At 43.7% G+C, this 25980-nt stretch overlaps 2 protein-coding genes across 8 annotated transcripts in view; one reads left to right on the top strand and one right to left on the bottom strand.

Moving 5' to 3' along the window:
• Nucleotides 1–3464: 3464 nt before the first annotated feature.
• SLC25A20 (solute carrier family 25 member 20) lies at nucleotides 3465–16300 on the bottom strand. Its single transcript, XM_068907300.1, has 9 exons — nucleotides 15744–16300; nucleotides 15138–15230; nucleotides 12953–13080; nucleotides 9789–9879; nucleotides 8738–8855; nucleotides 7526–7598; nucleotides 6873–6982; nucleotides 5242–5366; nucleotides 3465–4691 (listed from the first exon to the last, which is right to left on the bottom strand). Exons 1-9 carry the CDS (start codon nucleotides 15846–15848, stop codon nucleotides 4629–4631), a joined length of 906 nt encoding a protein of 301 aa, XP_068763401.1. The 5' UTR covers nucleotides 15849–16300; the 3' UTR covers nucleotides 3465–4628.
• A 67-nt stretch (nucleotides 16301–16367) lies between these two features.
• Nucleotides 16368–25980, top strand: part of ARIH2 (ariadne RBR E3 ubiquitin protein ligase 2) — a 36121-nt gene continuing 26508 nt past the window's right edge. For 2 of the 7 annotated variants that reach the window (XM_068907295.1, XM_068907293.1), the window contains exons 1-2: nucleotides 16374–16499; nucleotides 20926–21271. In XM_068907295.1, the coding sequence (XP_068763396.1) occupies nucleotides 21023–21271 (249 nt within the window). In that variant the 5' untranslated portion in view covers nucleotides 16374–16499; nucleotides 20926–21022. Of the gene's footprint in view, nucleotides 16500–18668; nucleotides 18820–20925; nucleotides 21272–25980 lie in introns of those variants that run through there. The other 5 variants (XM_068907297.1, XM_068907294.1, XM_068907296.1 and 2 more) reach the window with 4 other exon arrangements.

Raw genomic sequence — 25980 nt, 5'->3', positions numbered from 1 at the left:
TGATGGTGAAAGCCACTTTCCTCACAGTACACTCCAGGCTAGTCCCTCAGCTGCAGAAGTAGACTACTGACACTATTGACATAGGAGTCCTCTTACTAAGAGGAAGCAGGTAGAAAGAAAAACTTAAAAATGAGCAACTGAACCATGGCAGGCCAATTTGACACGTGCAAAACTATAGCTCATGCTATGTCCTAGCATATGTTGTTATTAAGAAGGTACTCAGCTAGCACCTCCTCCTGCTTGCAGACCCCAGGAAACTAGTCAGTTTTTTTTTTTTTTTCCATCGTATAACACCAGCCAAACTATCAAAGATCAAATCAAAGGTCTGCCTACTCTTGCCTATCCTGCACCTGACAGCATCCAACAGCAGATGTTGAGGGAAAGATCTCAAGAAATAGCATGATTCTACAGTGCGACTTCCCCTGGCACAACCTCCAGTTCCTAGCAACCTGCAATTCAGGAACTCCTGCAAGAAGTTTTAGCCACATCAGTTTTCAGTAGTTCTTGGTGAACTATTCTTTTGTGATTTTTTGACGCTTTTTTGTTTATCGCGTTCTGTGGCAATGACTTATACAGCTTAATTATGTACTATATGAGAAGAGTATTCTTATTTTAAACTTGTCTGATAATTTCACTAGACATACTGTACGTCTTGTAACGTGAGAAACAGTGAGCAAATATGCTCTCTTCACCTTCCTCGTATCACTCGTGGTTTTATCTCCTCTGTGATTCCTTTTCCAGATTGGGAAGTCTACAGTAATCCTCCCACAGGCAGTTTCCTTTAATTAGTCAAAACTGATCAAGACTGTGACTTGCCAGGGCTATTCCAAGGACGATTCTGTCAATATAGCAACACTTTGTGTATACAGAAGCCAATTGCACACACTGGGCAGAGAAATACAAGCATGGAAGGCTTAAGTCTCAGGGATTACTTCTGTTATACTTCCAGGCATCTTGAATGATCACAGGAGAATCACTTGCATCAAAGCAGGATGGTCCAGGAGGATTTACAGTGCAAGAATTTGCGCAACCTCTGTGCTGATTTTCATATAGCAAAAGTGGGTACTACTAGCACAAGGAGCACAAAGACAAATATTTACCACTCTCCTTTGCTGAGACCAACTTACCCACTGCTGCTGTGTCTCATTAACCTGTAGACATGCTACCTCAGTTCCCAACAGATGCCTTTCAACTCCTGGCTGAGCAATTAGAAAATAACATTAGAATGCACATCTAGGCTCCCGAAAGCAAGAGTTCTCAGCGTGCGGGAAACTGTACCTGCATAAAAAACCCTCTCTCACTTTGAGATTGCACGCACCAGGGGGCAAGGGCTTAGTAAAATATGTATGGCAGAATCAGAGAGCCAAGAGCAGCTTTTAAGCATTATCCAAAGGGCCTGTATTTCAGCTTTTGAACAAACGAATAAACATGTCTGATGAGCCTACCCAAAATTCTTCTCCTCCCATCACTGCTGTTGGAAAGCAGCCCCTCCCTCCCACTTTCCCTCTTCCTTATTTTGATTACTTTCTGAAAGCGTCAAATGAAGTCAAGCATGTTAAACATTGAGAATTTTATCATGCCAAACACAAAGCTCTACAAAAACTTCAGATTAGGGGAATGTAATTAGGATAATTAAAATTGGAAAAAGGATCTGAAGCGCTAAGGAAAAAAAGGTATTAAAATGGATAGTTTGGCAGAAGGGAGATAGTTTATCATTACCGGCAATAAAGAAAGTACTAGACAATTTGAGAAACTCTTAATCTTTCAAAGCAAATACTGCGTAAGGCTGCAGACAGGTATGCCTGAGGTGACAGCACGGCCAAGGTTATAAGTGCAGGACTACCAAGCAGTAGGGCAACACATAGGTTAAGAGAAAGCTGCTCGTCTACAGAAACTGAATTCAGGGCAGTACTAGTCACTGATTTGGTTTCCAAGAATTAAATGTTTTTCAGAGGCTGCAGCACTCTAGGCACACAGGACTGGGAAGGGAGGGAGGACTGACTATTATGCACAAGAGCAAGTCCCTGACTCCACCTCAGCACAGGGTATTACCACGCCTGGAAGATCACTGCCATCTTCATCAGGATAGACAGGGAGAAGAGGCTCTTGCCCTCCAGCAGCCTGTCTGTCCTGACAGAGACACAGAACTTTTGCAGCCTGACTTGGAAAGTTGCAGGAGCCTGTCAGCACCAGCTGGTGCGCTTGCTTGCCTTTGTCCTTGTCTTGGGTCCTGCCAGTCTGTCCATCTTGCTGATAGCTGCAGACAGCCATCTGCTGGGCAGCTGCATCGAAAAACCAATCCAGAAGAGATCCTGGTGTACAACTAGGATCATTATGCTTTAGTTTTTCCTAGTTTCCTATGAGAGTAGGAGCTCCACATGACGCATTAATTGACAGGACAACTGGAACAGGCAGTGTTGAGCATCAATATCTGGAATTTTAAGAGAAGAGATGCACAGTGTGTGCATGCCTGTCTCTTCCAAGAATTGCATTATTTTTGGAACATGCCAGTAAAAAGGAAAAAAGACAATCCAGCTTTATGATACATTTTAAAGCTGTGAAGAGTCACTTCTAGACATCACGACCCTAGCACAAAAGTCACAGAAGTGACCAGAGTAACTAGGCAACCAAATCGGTATAGGGTACCATTTGGTAGCTAGGAAGCACAGTCATAAAAGCTGACTTGGTCCTCCTTGTTTGGATTTAGCCTCAGTAAACCTAGAGTTGTGGTTAAAACTATTTGAGAGGTTAGTGTCCTGTGATCACCACTTCTCTGAACCAGTGATAAAGCATACTTAAAGCAGGAACACTGAGTTAAGTATGTCATTCACCCACAGCTGCAATGACTTTGAGAAGCGTGGAGTGGAGAGGGTCTGTGGTAGGTAAGAAGTGTGAACAACACAGAGGCAGCCCTAAGCAACTGGGCTTTTTGCATGCTGGGGGCTACTTCATTGATCCCCTATCCTTTAAAACACAAAGATGGACTCTGGGGAAGGCAGGTTCACTTCTGGTCCTTCTAAAGAATTGGGAAGGAGAATGGGATCCAAGGCTCCTGCAATAGTATATATTTAGGAATGACCCAACGGAGAGCCAAGGTGAAGACTACTTTATGGTATGGACCAGCAGGCCACGCCAAGCTGAAAACAACCTCTCGGCTTCCTTTATTGTGGGGCATCAGGACAGATCCTTTCCCTAAGCTTCCCCACACCTGTGTCCAGGCCTCTCCTTGGAAGACATAAAATACTAGCTTTCCACAGACCTGATGTGTTCTTTAGTGTGAAACATTAATTTCCATGGCTTGTGTCAGACAGCAGAAGATCTGAAAGCTAAAAGGCAAGGGATTAACAACTAAAGGCAGCATGACATAGCTTATTTCTCATTCACATCTCAGAATTAAGAATTGAAAACTCTTGCAGAACCAACCATGCATGACCATGCAAAAAGTAAATGAACTAAAGCACACATTCTAGCCAAGCAGCAGCTAGCTTTATTGAGTTCTGATAACACTGCATCATAACCAGAACAAATTAAAGTTGCTTTTTGCTCCTTAGCATTAGTCATTTCTCAGATGAAAATGGATTATGTTTAATGATAAAGAGAAAAACAAGAAACAGGAGTAAGAATAAAGTTAAACAGGACTTTAGAGCTACTGTCCCCTTTATGTATGCCCCTCATGTATTACAGAAACTGAGTTCTTAGAAGTCCTCTTAAAATTTCTTAGGTCTGGTACTGAATCCCAGGACAAATCGTTTGATGAATCAAATATATAATGGATTGCTATGGATCACACTATATCTGTTAAATTGCATTTGAGATATTTATCCCATTCACTGGAACAGAAAGTAACAAAGGGATTTCAGAGAAAAGATGGTATCAGGTGAGTTAAACACATTTCTCCCCTGGCTGCCTTAGTAAAGTCAGTAAACACATTTGAGCATAATTCATTTTTCCTCTTAGTTCCCCAGAAAAGATCAATGTGCAAGATCCTTTGTGGCATTTGTAATACCTCTCAATGCACTGAAACATAATTCTGGCCTCACCTGCTTACTTCCATATTTGTTGCCTTTACACCTGCTTACCTCCATATTTGTTGCCTTTACACATAAGATTAAGACCACCGTCCACATGCTAACAGCCACAACTAAACAGCTACAAGAGATGAGATGCTATTTGAAATTGCTTGTAGATATGTGCAACTGTTAGCTTATGCCCTGAGAGTTAAGCACACACTGCCTAACAATTATTTTATGGAGGTTTCTCAGCATTAATAGCTATATGATTCTTCAGTAAATAAAGAATTAAAAACGTAAGAAATCTCCCCTTCTTCCATGAGGAAGTACTTAAGGAAGCATATGTAATAGTGAGAGCTGTTTATTAGCAGCGTTACTGCTGTGGTACATTGGCTCAGAAATCAGGTGTATCACCTCTAGCTCCTGATCAGCTCTGTTTCAGAATTATGGCTTATACTTCTGAATGGCACATAGCACCACCTAAAGAATGTGAAGAAGGCAAAAAGGTATTAGATAAGTAATCATTCCTGGAACTTCAAGTGATCATTCTTTTATTCCTTTGAGGCACATTTGCACTCTCTTCCCTCTCATCTCTAATTTCCAAAGACTTCCTAGTCTTCATAGACCTGGTACAATCCAATTAAGAAACTTCATAGCAACTTCAAAACCAAGGAAACAAGCCTGGAAAAGAGAGAACACACAGAACAAACATGGACTGTAAAGACTTATTCCAAACAAGGCTTTTGAAATGCAGCAGCACAATAAACACCTGATATGGTTGATGTGGAAGGAGGAAGTGAGTTAAAGAAAAAAGTATTGGACCAGAGTTAAGAGTACTACCATATCCCTCCATACAAAGGCAGAACTTCTAATCTCTTAGGTTCATTATTTACTGAATGGGAAGCTAATCCAAACGTCCACACGCTTCTGTCTTCTACTGCTGGATGTGTAATCAGACATGAAATAGTATCAGAATAAGTCAACAGCCATTTCCATGTGAAGCCAGACTTCCATGTGAAGCTGAGAATAAAGGTTTAATTGGTGTTGTGCCTCAATTAGGATACATTTTAGAACTTGGACACCAACAACCAAAAAGCATCTGCAGTACAGAGAATCTCACTGAAACGGTACATGAGCAAGCAACAAGTCATCTCCTCTGTAGTCTCTGTAGCAAATATTCACCATAAGTGGCCAGGTCCTTGAAACCCCTCTGAAATCCTAATTTACTTACTGCATTAGCAGGAAATGCCCTGATCATTACAGCTGTGAAGCCCTTATACAGAGATGCAACTCCTTCTTCTCTGATAAGTTCTCTCAGCACATCTCTAAAGCCATTTGGATATTTTCCGGGAGGAGCTGTGAGGGATCAAAACACATTAGATAAGATGTGTGACAGTCACAAATGCTGACGGATGGGGCATGCGTAACAGTCCAAGGTTTTCAGCGTGTTCATACTGCCACACCAGAATCCAAGCATTGCTGAAGCTATACTGTGAAAGCATCTACTTGGGAAAATTATCTATTTCAGTCAAAAACAAACAAACAAGCCAGCTTACTAAAGATCTAATAAAGAAAAGCTAAGTGCTCACTGTCACCACAAAGAATTTACATAACTAAGTCATCTTTTTGGGAGGAAAGGAGAAAGAAGAACTTTTGCCAGGGTTGGATATCTGAGCTGTTACTTTCATGGCTGATCATAGCTCTCCCAAGAGCTACCATTAGGGGACAGGAAGGTCAGGTGTAATAATTGATAAAGCTGGTTTATAAAAAGCAGAAAATGATCCTATCACCTGCCCCAGCCAAGAACAGCAATAAACTTCAAGTGAAAAGCACAGGCTGACGTTACACCGATTTGCTGACGTGTTTTTAAAACGTTATCCTATTTGATGAACAAATTTGTCCACCTCCAGACCTCTGGAAAGTACTGCCTCTGCCAGCCTTCTGAACTGAAGAAGTACTCCACAAATTAATCCAGTTAAACAGAACTGCCATTAAACCACATCGTCTATAAAGCACCATTGTAGATTGGCTCAGTGGAACAAGGACGCAAGACTAACGTATTTCACACTCAACCCTAGCTATGACATCAAACAGCCAGAGCAGCCATTATTCAGAAAAAAAAAGGAAAATTATCCTGCACTAGATAGTTATGATTCATAATACACAGACATACACACACACACACACACACACATATATGAAACCACACACAGAGACATACAAACAAACAAAAAGCATACTGTCCAGTGGAGATCTGAGTCCACAGACAAGAACCACTGGGGAGCCTTAACAAAAGTATTCATTGAGTAAGAAACCATAAGAAACCATGAAAAACCTGTCAAATCCTGCTGAAGCTCAAGGCCTGGGACCAATTCACTACAGCTAGGCCCCAGATATTTAAGAGTAGATCTTTTACTCTAAAAGCAAGACTCTCGGCAAGGTCCATATCAGTACTGTTAATTTCAGATAGTACCTGTGAGAATTTACACAAGGATGCCTTGTCTCGAGTGAAATGACAAAGCCATTCAAAGAATTACATTTGTAATAATACAGTCAAGACACTTGGTTCTAATATTATGATTTCCCTGCTTAGATTTCAAAACAAGTCTCTAAAATTGGGAACATTATATTGGTAGGAATACAGAGACAGAGAAGCACAGCTCATTTGCCCAAGAATAAGCAGGAAAGCAACTGAAAAGCTAGAAATGCACTTCGGTTTTTCATGTTCTTGTCTCAAGCGGCGCTCGCAGCCATGCTACCTCTCACCCGGGAAGATGCCCAGATGGCAGCTTCCATTAGTGCCCAGCCATTCCCCGGAGCAACGCACCCCATGTGGCCGTGACAAGCTAGCATGCAACTTACCTGTCTGGAAACGGGATTTCAGCACATCTGGTGGAATGGCGACTGCCCAGTTGAAGATCCCAGCTAGGCCCCCAGCAAAGAGGATCCTAGGCACACTGAGGTCACTCACACTGTAGTGGGTTGGAGTAGGGTGGGATGGGAAGAAAAAAAAAAAAGTAAAAGCTTATCTGTTTTGACTCAAATGACAACCAAAGAGGCAGTTTGGCTGACAGAAAGAAGGTGGCAAAATGCTGCAGAAACAGAGCGCAGTATCTGAGCAACAACTCCAAGAATCAGAGACCTCTGGACAAAATGCGTCTACTCCACCCTAAAGGTTCAAATCCTCTCATTCAGCAGTAAACACACAAGGATGCTGTGAAAAAAAAACCCAGCTTTTTGCACACACACAGGTGAAAGAGTGAAGAGAGCTACTCCAAATATTTCTTTCTCATGCCAGTAAGATCCAAGATTTGAATTTGTGAGAAACTAAGAAATCTATTTTAATTGTCAGCTACTCCCAGACCAAAACAGCTCAACTCACAGGACAACCAGTGACAGCAATTTTCTCTTTTTCGGTTATTTTAATGCTACCGTTCAAAACTCCTCCTTAAATGGGGAGATTAATCAGCAGTGTCTGAGAAGTCTAGAAAAGCTGACTTTGGGATTTCACTAACCTCTTTCCCTCAGGGGTCAGAGTGTTCTTCAGCCACTCATACGTCATGAAGTACATTCCACTGGCTGGAACGTCTAGTGGGTAAACAACACAGGCGATGAGTAGTGGGAAACTAAACAAAGCCTAGACGGACAGCGGCCCTGTGCCAGCTCAGCAACACTCTAAATACATCCAGATTCCTCTTCTGAGCCTTCCCTAAAAACAAAGTGCTGCTGCTCTACACAGAGGAGCCTGAACTTTCCTAGGGAGAGCAGGTGTTACAGGCAAGATTTGGGAAAATACTTGTTCTTGAGCACTTCTGTCAGCAACCCTTCTAATCAGACTGTAACCTGGCTGCCAGCCATTTGTGCTGTCTCATAGTTAGCTTAATCTTCCTTAGATGGTGTATGGCAGATCAGAGCAGTTTGGGAACTGTAAGTTTTGCACACTATTTGTTCTGACCAAGCTGTTTTGGGTTTGTTGTTGGTGTTGTTGTTTTAAGGTACTGCCACGGCCCATTCTTAGCTCATGCTTGAATTGGACAACCAGCCTCTGACTAGGCACACTGCCAGAGGGGAATTAAATTGCTAGCTGAGAAGCAGAGGATAGAACAAATTCCTAAACCAAGATCTCAAAATACAGAAATTTCAGCTTATGCTCAGAAAGCACTGCCCCAATACAGGGAACAATCTAACTTTGTTCAGAGAAAAAAGTACCAAAACATGTAAAGCCTTCAATATCTGGCACAATTACTTTGTTGTTGTTGTAGGAGAGGGGACATGCCATCCCACTCCAAAATAACCACACTCAAGCAGGTAGAAAGCATAACTGCTGCAATCACGTCTTTTAAAGCAATCATCATTACACAACAATAGTCACAGACAGCAGTCACAGTCCTTCTCCCAAGAAGAGGGGGAAAAAAAAGACAAAAAAAAAAAAGCCCACTTCTGCATTCTGAAGTCTGATTCCTCTCGCCTTCTTGGATTTTAATTAGTTCCTATATCCCTCTGAATCCATCTACTCTCTTCCTCACTCACTGAGAATCTCATGTTTATTTCTCAGTCCCTTTGGGGCATTGGAGTAGCTCTGCAGACTGCAAAAAAAGAAAAAAAAATGGATGACACAAAGCACCTCCAATAGGCTAAAGGGACAGCGAGATTTACGACACTATGTCAGTCTTCTTGTTTTAAAGTACCCCATGCAGAAGAAGCATCAGAACATTTCCATCAGTTACCTCTCATGAGGGTGAGCACTGTCCCCTTGAATACGCCTCGAATCCCAGCCTCACGGTACAGCTGTTTCACACAGTCCATTGGGCCACTGTATTTAGTTTCACCTGTAGCTGCCTGGATCTGAAGGATTAAAGTGATCGTTTCTGGCTGGTGAGCAATCATTCAGCTAATAATTAGAAAGCCACGTGCATGTTGCCAAAGGAAAGAGCACAGATTCATTCCACAGGCACTCCTGCAGATGAAACCTTTGCATCATTTTCTCAGTCAGCTCTCTGCCATTCAAGCTGAGGATGTGTTTACTGGTCCACAGCGGCTAGATTCTCCCTTTATTTTTCCTAGTGTAAGTTTGAAACAACTGAAGCCAGGTAGGTAGTTTCACACATACGCTGTCAAGAATAGCCTTCAAATAATTTAGTAAAATTCAAACAATTTTTATGTGTATAAAACATTGTATGATAATATCACGCCTGTCAGAACTAATGGCTGGAACGTCCAGCAGGTAAACAACACAGGCAATGACACCCATTTCCATACTAACAGAGTACAAGATAGTGTGATGTAAGCAAACCTTCCCCTCTCTGCCAAAGAAAGTATGTTCATTTGTTCACGCTTACATTTCCTAATAATGCCTTAAAAACTTAAAAACTTAAAGAGGAGGTGTGGAGCAGCAGGTGGCAAGATGATGGAAAATCTTTACCACAGAAAGAATCCCATGATCTAGTGGGTCTGGAAGTCTTTAGAATAAGTTTCATTCTGAAAAGCTGGAGTTTTCCATATTTTAAAATGGACTGAGGCATCTGCTGATGCCTCATATAATGCCACATAGTATAATGCTTGTGCTCGGTAATGTGAATAGAGCGATGAATGTTGTATGTACTTCTATTGTTATGGTTAGTTTGTATAACGCTTCTGCATGACACAGTTGCATTAAATGACAGGTGTCTCAGTCCTGTCAAAAAACAGAACAGAGTAAACACACTCACCAAGGAAGTTGCTGGTATGGGAAGACAAGACCCTAAATTAAATTCCCAAAATCACCATCCAATGCCTTACCTGTAAGAGGCACTTGATTCTCTCTCCTGGAGCCATGATTACTGTTGTAAACACTCCCGACAACATGCCAGCAGCAAACAGCTGAGGATATCTGCCCAGAGGAAACAGAAGAGACCCTAACGCAACACAGTACATAGGCAATGAAGGGCAGAAAGATCCCTGTATAGTCCGATTACAGTGTTGCACACAAGACTGGCAGTGGAACTAGAAATGCATCCACTGCCTATGATCAGTGCAGAAGTGCCTCATTTAATGCACAATTAGAGCTAAACATTTCAGATTTCTAGGATTCAAAGCCACAGTTCCCACAGCAACCGTAACTCAGCTCTTCACATTTACTGTATTTGTTAATACTCCTTCTGCTTGCATTATTTGCTACAGCATTCCCCATTGATTTTTATTCTGAACATCTCTTCCTCCTCCAGTGTCCCACTCTTCTAGGTGACCACAGCTTCCACACTTATTCCCGCTCCAAGGCCACCAAGAGCCACGTTTCTGTAAACCTTGTTTGAGTCTGTCATCCTTATTTCCTTACAAAGTGAGCATGGTCTTGTCACACTCAGAGTGTCTGCCATGGAGCTCCCTCACTTGGGCCCTGGTTCTTTTCTAAAATTGCCAGTCAGTCGCTATGATTCACTTTGTCTCTATGTCTAGTCTCAGTCTTGACTTTCCATTTACTCTCAGCCTTTTCTCCTGACAACACAAAGGCTGTCTCCCTCCAAACTTAGTTCTTCTCAGGCCTTTATTCTTTCAGCCTCTCACATTGACAAGTCTGTCCTACCAACCTGCCCTTGTCCCCCAATACTCTGCATTTGCTTTCATGCTGCAAAGTCTCTGCAACAGAAATCCCTTAAGCAGGCTGATTTTCTCCATCACAAATTTGTGCTTATATCCAACCTCTTGCTAACTTACCTAGTAAAAAGACCTAGTTTCTCAATTAACTAAATTCCACATCTTCCACTTCTCTCCATGTGCCTAATAAGAAATGGCATTCCATTCAGGTTTTCCTGTTTTCATACCCTTGTTTACTCTTAAGTTCCCCTTAAATTTTCTTCCTTCCCATCTTCTACCAATAGATAAGGTGCAACTTATTCTTTCCTGCTTTGACCCCACAGCTCTGTCCACCAGCTGTGCCATCTCCTTTCAGAGTCCATTGAATAGTCTGCAGCAACATCTGAAGGCCTTATTCCAGAAAGACTACCTTGCCGCCTTCCAGTCTAGTTTCTACACCACTGAAACAGCTGTGGGAATACTGTGCAAACGCTCTCTCCATAACCTAAATCCAGAGCCACCACTCCAGCTCTACTCTTCAACCCTCAGCTGGTGTCAGCCCCACTAATCAGGCTCTCTGCCATAAACTTGCTCCCTCCCTCTTCCACCCTGGCCTCCCCCTGCTGCTTCCTATGACCCTTCCCTCCTCATTTACTTCTCTCCTTGCATTAACAGATAATATCTTCAGACAGTAACTCGTATCACTCTAAATGTCTATGAGGTCACCACAGTCACCACACACTTTTCTCCTTTTCTGCACCTCCGAGTAATCCAAGTACTCCAAGTTACTCCAAGTAATCTCATCCATAGGGACTGATCCGAGTATCCACCTATCAGGTCTTTCAGACCTCTCTCTCCAATTCAGATGCACCTCCTGCTCAAACTAAGCTTTGAGTTTTCTAACTCACCTTGGGATTTTTCAGCCCTAGAAAAAACGAAATAGGTTCCTCAGGTTTCTTTCCATCTCCTTCCCTCCCAAACCAGCATGGGGGATCCACTACCTGCCTCTAGACCCATAACCATGGTGCTAAGAGCCTGACCTTTCTTTATGGGCCTGGCATCCCAGGCACACTACATCTTACTGCGTAAAAACATCTGCATCTAAGGTACAGCACAGGGAGGGCACAATGACAGCTCTAACATTTACTTGTTGATCTTTGTACTGTCTGCTTGGGAGGAGTTCTCCATAAAGACTCAAAATACTTTGCTGCCCCCCTCCAGCTCGCTCCTCAAAACTCCATTTGGCTATGATGCATACGAAACACAAAGCATTGAGGTGATTAGGATGCTGGCAATGAGCCCACGGACCATTTGCTTCCTTGTATTCTCCAGTCCTCACCGGTTCCCTCCGGTCTTACCCTTCAGCCTCGTCCACATGAGGAAGTCAGTTACAGTGGTAAAAGAAGTGAGCAAACAGTGCCGGAGTGCCTCAGCACTCCCTCCCTCTGCGCGACCCAAGCAGAGGCAGCTTGCTCTGTGTCGCGGGAGCGGCTGGCTAGTGCTGCACAGCTGGGTGTACTCTGTATCACTGAGGCACCTCCCTGTGCAGGCAAAGCTCCAACAGAAACAGTGTCTCCCCACCCCTCCACGCTTGGCTTAACACAATGGGCTCCTGCTTTCTGACAGGACTCCTAGGCATTGTATGAATAATAGAATAAAATGTTGCTAAGCTACAGTTCTGTTCCTTTAGAGCTGTAATTCTCAATTCAGCAAAGAAAGGGAGTACTTTCGGGGGCAGGGGGGGGCTCTCCTTATGCATAAGCTAACCTGAAGAGAGACACAAAGTTTGACTAGCTTCTCAGAGAAGATTTAGCCATCCTTTGGGTTGAAAGGGACTAAGAAAAGCTTCATTCCACAGGACCTTTTCCAGAAGGTTACACGTGCCACAGAGCAGGGCTGCTCATAAACACCGCTTTTCTGAAATTAATCGTGAAGTACTTCTATGGCTATTGCTATATCCTAATATTATGGGCACAGTAAGAGTCACAGCTAGTAGGGAAAGGAGAATCACGATTCGTGACTGAATTTTATCAAGACTGCTCGACCATGAATTTAATTCTTCCATAGTTTCTGTTAATAGTGAGACTGTTCTCAGGCAGTCATTATATAATTCACGCTGCATTCATCTGAAATGGAATTGTTCTTTAATGGCTTCTTCTTGCGTAGAAAGGGAATTGCATAGCACTTGCCCACATGCTGTCTGTTTTTAGCCTGTGCTATCAGTCCCACGCTTCCAGAAGCATTAAAACACACCCATGTTTTATTTTTTAGAGCTATATTTATAACCTAGGAGAAGAGACAAATTTACACCACAACTCAATGTGCGACAACATAGCAGGCTGCCAGAGTCTTAGGGTGCCTTTCCCAAACGTCTGAATAACTCAGAAACTCACGTCAAAATATCATCAGGTTTTCGCTGTTGGAGTCTTTTTCCCAAGCCAAATCCAAAGAAGCAGACAGCAAACATGGGTGTCACTCCAACAATAGGAGCTGCCATTCCTTTATACAAGCCTCGGACTCCCTGCAAAAAATGTCATCACAAGAATTATTTGGTTTTACATAACGCTCTGCACATGTTTCGACTTACTGAGAAACAAAAAGGTTAAAACACAGGATAATATCAGAGTTAGAGTCAGCCAGTCCAATTAATTAGAGGAATAATGGGATCTATTGTTCACTTGCGATAATGCACATTTAACTGAGGCTCAGGACCTGTTGCAAAGGAAGGCCATCCTTCCTGGAAAACACTGGCACCATTTTCAGCCTTCTCTTCCAATACTGTTCATGTGGTCTCCTGTACTTACATCCCAAATACAAGGAAGTTAAAAGCCACCTGAACAATAGTCTTGTTATATTATGTCCAAAGTTTTCTCTCTCAAATACATTAAAAAAAAATCCACACATGCTTTACGAAGAAGTCATCAAACGCAACATAACAGTAAAATTCTGATATTAAGCCTGACAGTGCTGGATCAAATTCATTCTTTAGGTAAAGATAAAGCCAGGGAGACCAACTTGAACTCCTTCACTCCCCAGATGAGCTCAGCTTGGAACGAGTTCAAGAGCAGATTATTTTTGCTTTCCCTCCCTAAGCTAAAACCTTTTCACGATACAACTTTACATCCCCGATGTTTCCCTTTAGATTAAAAAAATACATCATCAGACTGCATATTTGGAACAAACTCTGATACAGACCCCAGCAGTAGCATTTATTTCATTTATCTTGCCTTTCAACTGAGGATACCAACTCCTTTCTAATTAAAAGGAGAGTTATGAATTATCTTTCTACATAGAGGCTAGATGCAGAAATTAAATATTTTCTGCCCCTCCTCCCCCTCTAAAATCAGTGTATCCCAATATATGCTTGTATGCTTCCTGGCACAACTGACTGTGTAATGAAATCCTATCTGGTTGACAAAGATCAGACACGCCTGCTCAATCTTCCCACAAGCAGTAGGAAGTAAAAGGTCTTAGCAGAGAGGCTTAACAGTTTTTCCTTATAGAAACAGATGAGTATTGAGTAGGAGCAGAGAGGCAGCATTACTTTTGAACTTCACATCAGAAGAGTGTTATTACAGTTCAGCTCTGACGTCCATGCTTCAGAAGAGGTGTTGAAATATTGCAAGGGATTCAGAAGAGAGCTACTAAAGCTTTTCAGTGCTTTGTGGGAGAGACAAGGGAAGCAAGATTTACTTTGGTTAGGTAGCAACCTATGAGTCCTATCACAAAAAGATTTCTGATCTGAGATAGCTCTTTCATTCAGAAAAGAGTGACCCAACTATATCCAATGGTTAGGAGCTAAACTTTAGATTAGCAAATAAACAGTTGGGCATTAAACCCATTTTTTCCAAATGTTAAATAGCCACTGGAAAAACTTACCAAGCAGCAAAGTGGATTCTATGTCACTTAAAGTCTTTAAACCAAGGCTGCATGCCTTTCTAAAAAAAAAATAGACTATAGTTCAATCACATGACATGGGCTGATTCAGGAGTCACAGAGTGGAAGCCAACGTCCACCTTATGAAGAAGATCAAACAAAGTTACTATAATGGTCCCTCTGACCTTTTTAAAAAAAAAGACAAAAACACACTAGGAATTCAAACTGACACTTACTCATCCACCTTCTCACAGATGGTATAATAACGTATTACAGAAGAAATGTAAAGTACTGCTTTTATTAACAAAAGTCATTGCCTATTTTAGGACTTCCAGAAAGAGCTCCAAATACCAAAGACAACGAGATTCCACCACCTACGACAACAAAGCCAGCAAACGACTGCCAATGCTAACCCCGGTCTTTAGCTTCGGATATTAATATCACAGTATTTTGAGCCACCAGTGTTTCTAAACAAAGCAAAAAGACGCTCATTTAGAAGAAATGGATAGTACATACTCCCCAAATAGATCTCCCTTCAAGTTTTGTAATCTGCTGAAAAATTTCAATTAGACTCACTTCAGCTGATAACCCAAGAATTTTATAATCTCAGGGGGTGGCATTCCCACCCCATGCCATTGCTGTGACGTACACGGACAACTGACGTTTTTGGCAGGCACTGCAAACGACAGGCTCGCACAGTACCTCTCTAACCAGAGTCTTTCGGAAGCAGTCAAAGGTCCCAGAATAGAGCAGAGGCTGACCGGGCTGGGGTTTGGGCTGGGTCTGCAGCCTAACCTGGCAAGAAGAGATAAGAAAACACTATTTTACGAAATATTACTGTCTAAGCTTTGATTCAGAGAACGTGTCTATGTGACTAGGAAGCAGTCATTTTTGTGACCAGACTTCACGTTATTGGCAAAGAGATCAGCAATGTTTTCGACATCTGCAGAAGAGAAGAGACTTGTGTTTTCACGTATTTAACGATTTCCGATTGCTTTGATGATGTCAGCAGCGTTACTTTTCCGATTTACCCTTATTAACGTATTATTGTTATTACCGAGCCCAGCGCCGGGAGGGCGGCAGGGCCGCCGCGCCCGCAGGGGGCGTCCCGCCCGTCTCACCAGCCCCCCCCCCCGCGCGGGGCACGCCGGGAAGTGTAGTCTCCCCTCAGAGACCGCGGCAGTGCACGCCGGGAAGGGTAGTTCTCCCCCTCCCGTGGGCGCAGGGCACGCCGGGAAGTGTAGTCCCTCGCTGACCGCCCCCGCCCCGCCCGGCAGCGCGCGGCGGGCCGCCGGGCCGCCCCCTCACCTTGATGGTGTCCAGCGGGTGCCCTACGAACACCAGGCAGACGCCCCCGAAGCCGCCGGCGAAGAAGTTCTTCACGGGGCTGATGGGCTGCACCTGCTTCGCCATGGCGGCGGCGGCGGCGAGCGGAGCCGGGGCTGAGACCGGGACAGGGAGCGGGGCGCTGCGTCCCCGCCGAGCAAACACCACCCCCTTCCCCCCGCGACCTTTACCCCAGTGCCCGGCCCCGCGGCATGCCGGGGCGGGCGCGGAGCAGGTCGGGATAGTGGCGGCTGTAAGCGGCTTCCCTCGAGCCGTGACGCCGGCGGAGGTCCGGGCCGCGCTGCCCGCCGCCCCGAGGGCGGTCTCGCGCCGCCGGCTCGCCGTTCCGGAGGGGAAGGGCTGGGGCGGTGGGCTCGGCCTCGCCACCTTCGGCTGCCGCAGCAGGCAGCCCCCGCGGGGAACCTCCCCCCCCCACCGCCTCGCTGGTTCAGTCCTCCCCCCCGCTGCCGCCGTCCCGGTGGTTCGGTCCGTCCCGCCTTGTCTCTCCGCTTGCCCCCCCCGCCCCAGTCCAATGGTCCGTCCCGCCCCCCCCCGCCGCACGCCAATAGTGCGGTCCGAGGGCGGTGGCGCGGCGGCGGCGGCGGCGGCCCCGCCCGGCGGAAGTGACGCCGCGCGGAGGCCAGGGTCTTCCGGCGTGCAGGCAGCGGCGGCCGGGCGGGAGGAGCCCGGGGCGCCTCTCCCTGCCTCCGCCGCCCCGGCCGCGCTCCGCGGCGCCCGGTAAGTGCGGGGGGGGCCGCGGCGGGGCTCCTAGCGGGGCGGCGGCAACCGGGAGCGCCCCGGGTGCGCCGCCGCCGGCCGGGCCCGCGCCCCCGCGGCGGGAGGCGGCCGGAGCCCCGGTGCGGGGCAGCCCCCGAGGCCGGAGCGGGCCCGGCGGCGCCCTGCGGCTTGAGGGGCCGCTTGGGCTCCGGTGGGCGCCCCCCCCCCCCACGCGCACCGCGCCGCGCGGGGCTCCCGCTGGGGCAGGCGGCCGGCGGGACGCCGCAGTGCGTGTGCTCCGTGAGGCCGGGGCGAGGGGCCGGGGCGAGCTGGCCCCGTGCTGGGGCTCCCGGTCCCCGTCCCCCCCCGCCCGGCTCTCTTCTCTCCCTCGGCTTCTCCTCCGTTTCCCTCCTGTTGTGTTCTCAATGTGCGGGGCAAGTGCGTGATTTAGCCTTGCACGGGTTGCATTCGAGGTGATTTAAGTGAACGTGGTGTCTTCCCCCTCCGACGTAGGGAGGGCACTCCGAGCACAGAGTTACCGTCGAAGGAAGGCTTGAGTTGGTACGGCTAAAATGATGTGCTGAAAAACGATGGGAGATTAGAAGGGACAGGAGTGAAACGGCTCAGATTGGTTGGGAAGGGCAAGGTAGTCGTGGTAGTGAGAATACGGACTGAAAAGGGGAAGGAGAGCAGGCAAATTCACAATGGATGTGTGATATGGCAGCAAGGAGGTCTCTGCAGAGTCATCTGTGATTAAAAGGGTGGGAGGTGATGTTCCTGGTTCTCTCTCTTGAAATGAAAAAACATCTGAAAACTCAGTGGAGAAGGAAATGGCAAAATATGCTGTGTGTGTGTGAAGAAGCTACTGAAGATGATCCCTTCATCTTGGATTACGGGCTCAAGTGACATAGACAAAGATGTGATTAACAATGATAGTAAATTTGGAGCTGGGGTTGTAAAGGACTTCAGAGGAAAGAGTGTGTTTGTCCATTTACAGGTTATGTGGATAAGTGACTTGGGAGGCAGACTTGAGTTACATTCTCAGTTTCAAAATTATCAGCAGAGAGGTGAGGAGGGACCAAGCCATCTCACATGGCTGTGGAATTATCAACTGAAAAAGCAGAAGCGGGGGGAGAGGAGTGTTCTCCAAAACACTTATTCAGGAAGCCCCAGAGAGGCAGATACAGAGGATAAGAAATCAGAAAAGGATGGCATAGTGAGATGAGATACAATGTGGGGTTGTCTAATTTCCTCTATCTAACATAGAAGAGGGAAACTGATGATCTCATATTTGAAGGCCTTTTTTTTCAAGGGGCCTTGTTAAGAATTAGATTGTAAAGCAGGAATCAGCAAGAGGGCGTTTCTGATGGAGCTGGAAGGGGGCAGAGAGGAGGGTGGACATGTTTACAAGCTCCTGCAAGGAGGCTGGAGGAAGAAGGGGGATTAAATTATGTTAGTTTTAGTGAAGATGAGGGAGTGTCTTGGATGCAGGTGGTAAAGTAGGACCTCATTCTTCCCTAAGCAGGAAAGCGATCTAAATATGGTTTAAAATTTTTAAGTCAAATCTTTGGGATTATGATAATTATTTAAGTAATCTTTATTCTTTTGACCTTCTTTTTTTAATCTTCTTTATTGTCTTAGAAATTAGTATTAGCTGTGTCCTTTGTTAGTGTGTACTCAGATCGTGATTTGGTGATGAGGGCCTTAGGCTGAGAATTAGGTGAGGTAAAGTCTGTTTCGTTTCTTTTTTTTTTTTTTTTTCATATCTTGCTTTGTTTTGCCAGCAAGTTTGTGCCTTCATCTTCCCCTCTTATTCACACATGTCCATCTGACATTAAGTTATGGTGGAAATGGACTCTTTTCCAAAGTGTCACTGCAGGAGTCACAAAAGACATGCAGTCTGCAGACTATTTTCTCCTTGGTATATCTGATTTGCCCATGCAAACAGTTCCTCTATTTGTTCATGTAAATAAGTTAGTTGCCCAGAGAAATGGCTGAAAAATACTTCTAAGAGCCCTGCAGTCTTGTGCCTCTCTTCTCCAATGACTGGCGTGTGACTACTTAGGTACTGTGTAAGCCCCTTATTCTACTCATATTATCTGGAAACATCTCATTGCTTTGATGGGACTCGCTATATGTTGAGGTAGTAAATGGATCATCCATTAACCATTTTTTTTCCTATCCCCATAGTGTGGGATGATCCGATTGAGTTTGAGAACTTTCCTAACTGGTGATACCTGTTTGGGCTTTATGATGCCCTGAGATTGGCCAAACAAAACTATTGCACGCTAGGCTATTCATATCTTCTGTGGGAATGTTCAGACTGCTTCTAGATTCTCAAGTGAGTTATTCCTTTAACATAAAATATAACAGGTAAAGTCCCATTACTACTTTTGTGCAAGAAGTCAATGTTGATACAGATTAAGCCCAGGCTGAATCATTAAGGAGACTAGAGGGAGGGAGCATATAGGGACAGTATAGGTTTGCCTTGTGTCTATCAAATCAGAGCCCACCAATGATCCTGAAACGCAGAACAGAGATCTTCGTTTGCAGAACCCTGAGTGGAAACAAAGCCAGAAAAGTACATTAACCTTTTCGTTCAGAACCACCATCTTTTCCAAATGTGTATTTGTAGGAGCACGTTTACCATCCCCCCCCCCCCCCCCCCCCCCGGTTCTCTATTTGAGTGTTTCCATTTGTGGAAACCTCAGAATTTTTTCTGTCTGTGAATGGGTTTGTGTGATGGAGGGAGACTCTCATTTAGCAGCAGTTGTATGAGTGATTCCTCAGCAGTATAAGCAGGTTACTCGGACCTGATGGCTTGTTAATCTGAAGGAAAAAACAACTTCCCTCGGCAGTTTGATGGAGTCATCTATGTTACTAGCATTGCTACTGTAACTCATTTTCTGTCACTAGTAAGAAGATACTCTTCAAGATTTCACTTCTGTCATCTTTCAAAGTGGAGAGTCAGAGCTCTGATCCTCTAAAGTTCTGCAAGAAGCCCTGCTATAAAATATTTGTATGTCATGTACGTTGTGGATAGTTAAGAAATCAAGAGTCCCGTGAAAGGAATGGAGACCAACGTTCAAGGGATAATATAATTAACTTCTAACCTTCCTCACTGGAGGAGGTTTATATCTGCTGAAACTAGTGCAGCCCCTCAGATTAATTATGCATCAAACCTCTTCCTGGTTGACTTGTGATGTCTGGTCTGTTTATTAGAACCAGAAAACAAATAAGTTCAAGAAAAATTATGAAAAATTATGATTGAGATTTCCTGTGCTCTGAGGTCAGATTATGGTTTCTTGAGCAGCTGCAAATTGTGACATTGTGCATGTGTGTTGAAGTGCTGGAGCTAGCGTAAACAGTAAGCAAAAAGCTACATATGTGCAAGAAACCCAATATATGCTGCCTGTGGGAAATATAGCTTTGATTTTTATGTATATATGTTATACGTCAATCTTGATTGCAGCGTGGTGTTTTAACTCTTTTGTATGCAGTCTCTCTTGAAACAAAATTAATTGGTTAAATGGCAATTTGTGGCTGAGTACAAGATGACCATAACTCAAGGTTGACATGTACTGTGTCTGCTGAACCTCTTAAAACTCTAATTCATGTTGTTTTAATTACGTGAGCAGAAGGTGCGTAGTTCAGATAAGTAGTCAAATACATGAATTTTCTAGCACCAGTGAAAATAAGAAAAATAACTTGGCTGTTCTGATTCCTCCTAAGCAGCAGCTGTCAAACCTTGAGCATAAATTTATACGTTCCAAAGGTAATAAATGTACATTCAGAACGTAATAAAATGAGAAGTTAGTTTATTTTTCCCCCTCAAATACAATGCACAAGCCACATCACGTCCAGCAGAACCTAGTTAAAGGGATGAACTAACTGCCATTTCTTTGAGATGGTACTGAAGATTGTCAAACTGGATGTAAGAGAAGGATCTGTTGCTCCTCTTGCTTTCCGAAGTCCCAGTTAATTTCTGTGGTTCTGAAGCAGTGTGGAGTTGTACAGGGTATCACAGGTTGCCTTTCTGGCTCCTGGTGATGTTAGATAAGCGTTCTTGTTTTTCATTGATGAAATGCAGATGATGCTTTTGATAAAAGAACTTAACATCATAAGTCTATATTTATCTCTGAAAAGATGTGTAGTGAGATTATGGGAACACTTTCCCAAAGGACAGAAAACGTGAAGCCCTTACTGGGGGCTAGGATAATGTAATAAGCACGTTCCTGAGGTTTTACACCTCTCCTGTAAGAGCAGCAGTGGCTTTGCAGGTGCAAAAGTCACAGCAGATCCAAACCAGGGCCCTGCCTGGCAGGATTTTCTTTAGCTGGGCCATCGGGTCAGTCCATTCCTGGCTGTTAGATCACCTGTATGATGTTGACATGGCCTCTCTTACAATTTCTTAGGCAACAGAAAAAATTGTTTTTCCCCCCCTTAGGAGACAGAGCTCAGATGAAATCAAAAGAACGATAAAGTTTGGTGGAGAAAAAGAAGCTACAGTTGCTTTCCTGGTCTGCAGTTGACAGGGCATTAAGATGTCCGTGGACATGAACAGCCAGGGCTCTGACAGCAATGAAGAGGATTATGACCCTAATTGCGAGGAGGAGGAAGAGGATGAGGATCCTGGGGATATTGAGGATTATTATGATGGGGTAGCTAACGACGTGGAGCAGCAGGGAGCAGATGCCTTTGATCCAGAGGAATATCAGTTCACCTGCCTGACTTACAAGGAGTCGGAGAGCACTCTGAATGAACACATGGCCAGCTTGGCTGCCACGTTAAAGGTGAGGAAAGGTTTCCGCATTAACACAGGTGTAAAATAAGTCTATATGATTGAAAAGGCAAATGCTGAACGTAAGAGTCTGGGGGGGAAAAAAAAAGCCGTAGCGGACATTGCTGTTATGGGGGGATGGAGGAACATTATTAAAGGTCCCTGATTCAAAATGGAGTCAAAGGTTTACAGATGTTGTGTACTGGTTCTGGGACCTGAAAATCTTCCTTACAAAATGTTGATTCTTATGACTTCTTTTCCAGAGTTGAGCTTCATGACCAAAACACCTGAATCTTAACTCTTCTTTGCATTAACACAATGCAAAGAAGGTATATAGAAGAGAAATGAGCCAAATCATAAGCGATGCAAATCAGTGCACCTGTGTTTGAGAAGATGACTGACAGATAGGAAGACGTGCTAAAAGTCTATAATTCTAACATCAACATCTTACCTTGTTGGTTCCGGGAGAATAATCATAGACTTCAGAAAGACAGAGCAGCTGTCATGCAAGATGTTAACCCTATCGTTGCAGTGACGAGCAATTACAGTACAAAGAGCTTGCCCCCTCTTACAGCGACTAATTCCTCTCGGGAGCAGATTCCCACTCAGTCACCTCCATGCTATTATGCTCGAATAAGATATTTGTGAAACTTTCATTCTCCTTGTCCAACTGATAACTGTAGTGCAGACTAGTGATAAGAGGAAGTTCCCTCTGTCCTGTCAGTGCGCTTTGATCCTGACACAGGTAAGAGGAAAGCTGAGTTCCTAAGCTGTTAGATGTTGGCACTCTGTTGAAATTACCAATGTGTCTGCCTTCTGACAGGTCTTCTAGTGTTGTTTGTTCTGTGGAACAACCCCTGAAAGCAGGACAGGTGACCACAGCAGGTAAAAGGCTACGTTGGAAGGCTTTTGAGTCCTATTAATTTGGTCTGGAGCCAGCCTAATTTAAAAAATGAGAGGAATCTCTTGATGATCCATGTTTGTGTATCAGAGTCCTATGGAAGTAGTTATAACAGTAAAGCTTAAAGGCTACAAAGCCTATAAACAATAGGCACTCATACTTCTTGCTGCATCTGTAGCTGATTTTGCTGTCTATTGTGCTTGTTTCCAGGAAGCATCACGTCAGAAAAGAGAACGTTTTACTCTTTCTTGACTATCAAACTCCTGACCCTGATTTTTCTAAAATGTGCTTTTCAAGTGCTGAATGCCTGCTGTTCTGTATATATTGTAAGAAAGGGAGGCAAAAGAAAGGAACAAATAGGAGTAACTGGTGAGCACTTTTGATCCAGCTGTCAGTTGCTCTTGGTTCTTAGCAATTAAGTGGATTTAGAAAGGCATTTCCGCTCCTTACTGCGTGGCTCCAAATGGGACACCCTTGAAAAAGGTGACCCTGACATGTTCATTTCAATTAAATTAACAAAAGCAATATTTGATCCAGTCTTCAAAACTGGGGCATCCACAGTTAAAATCAGTTTTCCAAGAATTCCAGAAGTCCCTCTGATGTTAGAACAGCAAAGATGATAGTTGCCCTGATCATTGAAACCCATCTGTTAGATCAAATCTGGTCCTAAATATGACCCTTGTCAGGGGAAGGGATGGAAGGAAAAGTAAATCTGGGCGGAAGCTCAAAAAACTGTGATGATGTCAGCCATGCATTAAGTCTTTAGCTCTTAAAGCGCCATCCTAATCCTCTGTTTGCTAGCAGTGGTGATGCAAGAACTGTACATTTCTTAAGTTGGAAATCTGTTGTGTCTCTGAAGCAAGTGCTTTTTTGTTTCCTGGCATCCTTTCTTACAATATTTCAGCAGCTCTGCTTCTTCCTTCCCCTTTTCCCTCACCCGCACCCCAGGAAAGCTGTGAAAGCTGTGAAAGCTGTGATTTTTTTTTGGTTAGTTTTCTGAGACAAAACTGGAGTGGAAAGAATTTGGGTCACATTAGCAAGAGTACGAGAAGAAGGAAATTGGATAGAGCATGTTGAACTATTTGTTATCATTATTTTCCATTGACTTAATGGTTATGCATAAACAGGGGCTGGTTTTTGTAAGAACTGTGTTAACATTCTTTTCCTCTAACTTCCTTGAGCTCTAAACTTTTTTTTCCTTTGAAGGCTACCTTTCATGATGTAGTGCTGACCTTCTGGCTACTTGGGATCGTTCTTTGTGAGCACCCTCGTCTGTTTTGCTGATTCCTTCTTCTTTACCTCTCAGGGGTAGCTTTTGTGACTTTGTGAAAAGCACCACACAAACACTAGTCAACGTTAGATCATGTTTAGCACAGAGTGGTTGCCTCTGTCAGGGAAAGACAAAGGTAAATTAAGGACCGTTGCCAGGAGGTGCAATGTTGAAGGCAATCTATGACATGGAAGCTGAGCAGTTTGTATTAGTCTATTCATTTTCAGGATAACAATTCCCTAAAGTAAGGAAGAAAAAAATGAATTCAGCGAACGAACTCAAAGCAGTTTTTGAATGCTGTGCTATTGGTATATTGTTGTTAGGTGATTCACTTTCTGAAGGTTAAATTGAGGGCCTTTTGAGCATGTTTTCCCCTGTGACAGTGTCTACACTCTTTTCAGATCAGAAAGTGGTATTCAGAGCTTTGTATCCTCATACTTACAACCTATGCTGTTGTTAATCTAAATGAACAGAGTAAATGCGATACTAACCGTCAAAATGTTTTCTGACTGTGTTACTCAGCTATTTTGGGCTGACTCCATTGAATGCCTGTTGTCTTTAACGTGTCAAGGTAAAGGGTTATCTTCCCTAGAAACCCTCTTGGCTACCTTTTTTCATTCCTTGTGAGTGGCAGGTCACTCTTACTGAAGCTGGCCAGATAACTGAACACTTTGTGTTGGCTGGCCACCTTCAGGTCAGATGTGAACATCCTACCTATGTTTAGAAGTTTGATTGCAACAACAAGATAGTCTCTGCCACCAAACACTCATTTTGTTTATTTGCTCCAGCTAGTGACAAAATGGGGTTAAAATCTTAGGTTTTATGATGAAAGCATGAAACCCAGCATGTAAGTTGATGTAAGCCCTTGTTGTGTTAAAACCCTCAGTCGTTTTGAAATGATGTAGTCTAATAGTATATATGAATTTTTTTTCTCTCTCAGCTATATGATTTCTAGACTAGAGTCTGTTTAAAACTTATTAAAATCTGCCCCTAATAGAATTAGCAATGAATAGAGCTAGTGCATCTCATGCTGTCATAGGAAACTTTGACCTTGAGCTTTTCTGGCTTGCTTTTTATCAAAAGGGGAATTCTGGCTAGAAAAGAACATACAAACAAGGTAGCAGTCAATACAGCCAGCTGTGCAGTGTATCTTGCTTTCAACAACAGTATGTGGTTATCTAGGAACAGAATTCACCATACTGAAACTAGAGAGATTTCATAAATGGTTCTTTAAAAGTTTCTTCTCAATTTGGTTTTAGTAAGAACTGTGAGTAGATCCTAGCTTTCTGGGGAAAAGGAGTGTAAATGTATGCCCCTTGGTTAGTGCTGATGAGTCAAGAGGCCTGTTCATGGAGGACTCAGTACCTTGACTGCAATTAGGACGAGCCATCTCTGCTGAAACACATCAGAATAAAATGTCAAACGAATATTATCCAAAACGGTGATTCTCTGGGCAAAAGGCTTGTGAACTGAAGCAGATCACTTTCTGAGGCCGTTTTCAGAAACGGTTCATAGACTTTTGATTCCCCAAACGACCAATTGACCCAACCACTTCTTAAGGACAGTGTTGCTTTGCTCTCAAGAGTACCTATTGTTTTTGCTAGTCTGCAGGCATTTGTGACAGTTCTTTGAAAAAAGCAAATCTATTTATAAAATCAGTATCTCTCAAAAACAGTGAACTAAAATTGGATAGTAATAAGTTTGTTTTCAAGTGAACTCTGTCAAATTGTCATTGAGTAACTGAGTCCTGGAGCGACGATATCGGTGCACAGGAACAGTGCAATACTCAACAGTTGTACAAAAGTTGACCCTGCCACTGACAAGCGGTTAAGCGTGTGATCACGTCACGTTGTTTTCGTTGGTGGATGACAGTTCCTGAGGGTGTGCTGTACAAGCCTGGGGTATCTGTAACGTTCCAAATAACTGGCAGTAGTTTCTCTGTTTCAGTGATAAAATCTTTCTACTTTTTACCAAATTCTTTACGCTGGTGATCTAAGCCACTAGATAAGACGATTTTAGTTACAATTTGTGAAAAAGTGTTACTGTGACTTTGTCTTTTCAGAAACTGTCAGTCATTTCTGCAGGTACAAGATACCAAGGAAAGATAGTCAATCATGCTGTTTTACAGACTGTTGATACTGATAGAGTTTTCACTAAAACTGCAGGAATTGTAAAACGGGAGAACTTAAATTCTTCAATTCATTAATGCGAGTAACCTGCTGATATTCACCAGACAGCAAAAAGCTTGTTTCTGTTGCTTCTAGAAATAACAGCCTGTGATTTTTTTTTTAACCCTCTCCTGTGAAGATCAAAATTAGTAGGTACAAAAAGCATATTTGCTGTCATAGTACAGGCAGAGTACTGAATCTAATAATCCCTGTTATCACTACTGCTCTTTCAGAGATGAACCAATTTATTCCATATATTCTCACTCACCTTATTGATGTTTTATATCTTTTAATGCAACCAAATTAGTATTTGCTCATCAAAACACAACCCTGTGAAAATATTCCACGCGCTCAAATTGCGCTGACGCAGAATAGTTAGCTTG

The sequence above is a fragment of the Struthio camelus genome, chromosome 14 (genome assembly GCF_040807025.1).
Source record: "Struthio camelus isolate bStrCam1 chromosome 14, bStrCam1.hap1, whole genome shotgun sequence".
Classification (NCBI taxonomy): domain Eukaryota; kingdom Metazoa; phylum Chordata; class Aves; order Struthioniformes; family Struthionidae; genus Struthio; species Struthio camelus.
The sequence above is the reverse complement of the archived record's forward strand: the minus strand, read 5'-3'. Positions and strand labels throughout refer to the sequence as shown.